Below are 3725 nucleotides of genomic sequence, written 5' to 3'. Positions count from 1 at the left end.
CGTAGCGTCGTGAGCGCGCATGTGCTAGACCTCCATTATTTGAATGTCAGCAGACAGCAAGAAGCCTCCCAGATCTCCAGATGCATTTGAGATATCAAAAAAGTACTCCAGAGTGTTGTTCAGCATGGGGGTGAGTAGAAAATGAAGGCTAATCATGTTTTGGGTGTACTATTCCTTTAATGTAGGATTTTTCTCCATCTGATCTGGCAATTGATATGAAAGAGTGAAATTTCAGTGACAATCAACTTCCTATCTAATACAGTCTTGGGCTCAGTTGGAACCTCCAGACAGGCTGTTTTCGCTTCACTGTCTCAGAAGGGATAAAGCCTTTCACCAGAGTTGGTATCATATCCACAATCAACAGTCTTTATGACCCTCTTGGTTTTGCAGCACCAGTCACTATCCAGGGAAAGGCAGTCTAAAGACAGCTCACAAATAGGGAGTGGAGATTGGGCCGCGCCTTTTCCAAAGGAAGAAGGATGAAGCCTGGACTGTGTGGAGCTTCTTTGACTAAAGACTTGCACCTTTAAACATCCATATTTTATACCAAAATATCAAATTCAGCAGCTAACAGGAAGGAACTATGTGTTTTCTGTGTGGTTATATTTGAATTTCACATATGATCAATGTAACAAACAGGTTGGGCTTGTCATGGGCAAAGCCAAGCTAGCCCATGACATGTCCAGAGCACACAATCCCCAGATTAGAGTTCTGTACTGCAGGGCTTGCTGTTGATCTAGCTGACCCAGTGTCCACAGAGTGGAATCTTTTAGTTTAATGCTGCATCTTACTATGCAGATTGTAAAGTTTTTTTGGGCTATGTTCATAACAAGACCAGACAGTTTTAAGTCTATGCCTGTAATTGAGTACTAGACACCAGAAGATTATCTAAAACAAAGCAACGGTACTTTATACCCACAGATCAGGACCTGGCAGATCATGGCACTGAATTTGTTTTTGCTAGCCAACTTACCCATGCTAAATGGTTGGTTGGACCTAAGTTTCAGTACTTACTCAAGCTAGTGTTCTCTAAGAGTGGTTGTGATCTGGTTGAGCCAGATATAGATACAGATGTGCCTCCCCTGGCATCTACCTTGAACACAACAACAATCTTTGACCATTTGGGTTGCTAAAGATTTGCTAGATTTTCTTCCAGGGAATCACTCATGACTCGCCTTGTCCACACAACACATCGTTTCCAGGCCAAGGCAGTGCGAAGAAACTCATGCAGAGACTGGCATGACTGCAAGTAAGCTGTCACTGCTCAAGTGCATGAAGGAACAGAAAAAAACAGTCTGAACACAAGCCTTATGAAGAACCTGGATCCCTTTGTTGCTGTAGAGGGTCTGTTTAAGGTTGAAGGTTGCCTTTAGCATCCCAACCTTCATCAATGTGAAAAAACTCTAGTGATTTTACCAGTACATCAACATTGTAACTTGATTATCTGACAAAACGCTGAGCAGGTGCATCACCAGGGCCGGCTCTTTACTGAAGGTGCCATTCGGTGAGCTGGTTTCTGAATAATTGATATCAAGAGGAGAATGAGCTGTGTCATCCATCGGTGTATGATATGCTGACAAATTAGAGCTCTCGTCAGTGTTCAGAAAAGAGCTGACCTTCAAGCAGCTCACCTGTCTATAGATCCTCCTTTCAAAGATATAGCACATGATGCCATTGGCCAGGATGGACTAATTTACTTGTTTGAGTTTGAGAGCAATTCACATTCAGGTAATTTAATGCCTTGAATTATTTATTAATACCTTCAGGTGCTGCAGATCGGGGACCATATAGGCACCATTGTCATTGCCGCTTCTAAGGAGAGAAAGTAATTTCCCTCTGGGATTATTAAAGTATTTCTGATTCTGATTCTGATGAACATACCTTCAAACATTGATAGACCACAGTAAAAATTTCCCTGTCAGATCAAGGCTGCAAGAGGACTCAATCCTCCTCATGCCTTTCATTCTGGCAGAATATGGAATAGGATGCTTGGTGTAGTACAAAAGATCCTTGACTCTGCAGCAATCGTCAGCGCTAGACCTCTGGTTCCTGTGACAACTGACCATGATGATTCAGTCATCCTGAAACTTGCTGCCTTACTCACTCAGAAAGTAAACACTGTTCCAGTACATGTGAGCAGAATTTATGTAATATTGATTATGATATTGATTAGTTAATAATTCATGTTATTATGTTTCAAGATATTGTGAAGGATAACAAACATACTTCCTTTTTGTGTTGTGAGGAAAATCTAACTCATTTAAAACATTTACACAATTATTTTTTTCATTTGAGAAATTTTTTTATTGATAAAGCCTCTGTTGATCACTCTGCCCTGTTCTAACCAAGACAAGGTTTTGCCAACTACTTTTCTCAAATAAAATACATAAAAAGAGAAATTACTTAATAATGTGGATGAATGGACTAAAAATATATATATTTTTCTCCAAAAGTTTAACACATAATTATATATTCTAAAACATATTCAGATTAGTTTTTGTCCAAAGTTTCCTACATAAAAACAATTGTTGTCTTATGTGTTTCTGTAGCATATTTAACTAATTCAGCGGATAATGCTAAGTCTTCAGAAGAAAAAAATCAATGTAGAAGAAAAGAAATAGTCACACTTTACCTTCATGTAGATTGAGGTCATGCAAAATTTCATTGAGGGCATTTTTGCCTATTGGTTGAGCTTGTGCAAAACATCTCTCTTGGAAGATCTTAAAGTTATCTTGATTTTGAAGCCATTCTTTAAACCAGTCGCTTTTTCCTTCAACAATCCTTTTACTGGTGTTGCAGTAAACAAACTGAGTGTCATCAATACTTCCTGAGGCCACATACTCTGGAAAGTTTGGGACTCCAATGGAACAAGTAAAGAAATTCTTTAGGGAGTGTCTTGCTGTTGGAAAAATAACAGAAAAATATATTTTATTATCAATATTCCTCTGCCCACTTACTGAGAAGAAACAACATAATCTGAGCTGGGATCCTCTCATATATGATTACTACCGGTACTTTTTTTCTAGATAACTGCAGTTTTTCATTAAAAACTTTATTAAGGAAAATCAATGAACAAACAGATTAAATCTAAGGCATCACAACCAACTTAAAAAACACATACAGGTGGCAAAAAGCTGCATCAATCAAACGTTTAAGTTTCTTTTTAAAGGGTTAGATAACAAAAATCTGTTTCCTTTTTGTACCCTCATGGAATCCAACATATACTGAACTGTGAAGCCCTACATATTCTAACAGCTTTCTATCAGAACCCAAATGTATTCCTTTAGCAATCTGTGCAACAGAACTGCTGTGGCTCAGCAATGAAAATAATATAGACGAAACACAGATTGATTGAAAAGAATTATTAAAACTGTATGTTAAATATATGCCAACCAACGGCTCTTAGACAAGGCAATACTAAAAAAATTCTTTTGTTGAATGGTGATTAAAATCCATCAAAATGACACCATTATTATTAATTAAGTAAAAGTAATTTGAATTTACAATTTAGCTTAAAAAGCTCTGTAACTCCCCCAAGTCATCAAATTAAAGTATTTATTTGATAACAGAATGGTCAGGAACAACCCACTCAAGGTAGTTAAGAAAAAACAGGTTCCACTGTTTTTTTGCTATCTTTACAATGAGGATTGATATCAGGGTTCCTGTGCGTGTGTGAGTGTGTGTGTGTGGAACTTGGTACCTGTATATATATATATATATATATA

General features: G+C 37.6%; 1 protein-coding gene across 1 annotated transcript in view; it reads right to left on the bottom strand.

The window, feature by feature from the left end:
* The window catches only part of LOC107080735 (major histocompatibility complex class I-related gene protein-like), a 31374-nt gene that overhangs the window by 8397 nt on the left and 19252 nt on the right, over positions 1 to 3725 (bottom strand). Inside the window, exon 2 of the mRNA XM_015368941.1 lies at positions 2633 to 2899. Coding sequence (XP_015224427.1) covers positions 2633 to 2899 — 267 coding nt within the window. The remainder of the gene's footprint in view (positions 1 to 2632; positions 2900 to 3725) is intronic.

Source organism: Cyprinodon variegatus, unplaced genomic scaffold (assembly GCF_000732505.1).
Source record: "Cyprinodon variegatus isolate N-32 unplaced genomic scaffold, C_variegatus-1.0 Scaffold2264, whole genome shotgun sequence".
NCBI lineage: Eukaryota > Metazoa > Chordata > Actinopteri > Cyprinodontiformes > Cyprinodontidae > Cyprinodon > Cyprinodon variegatus.
This window is presented reverse-complemented; position numbering and strand designations above follow the sequence as displayed.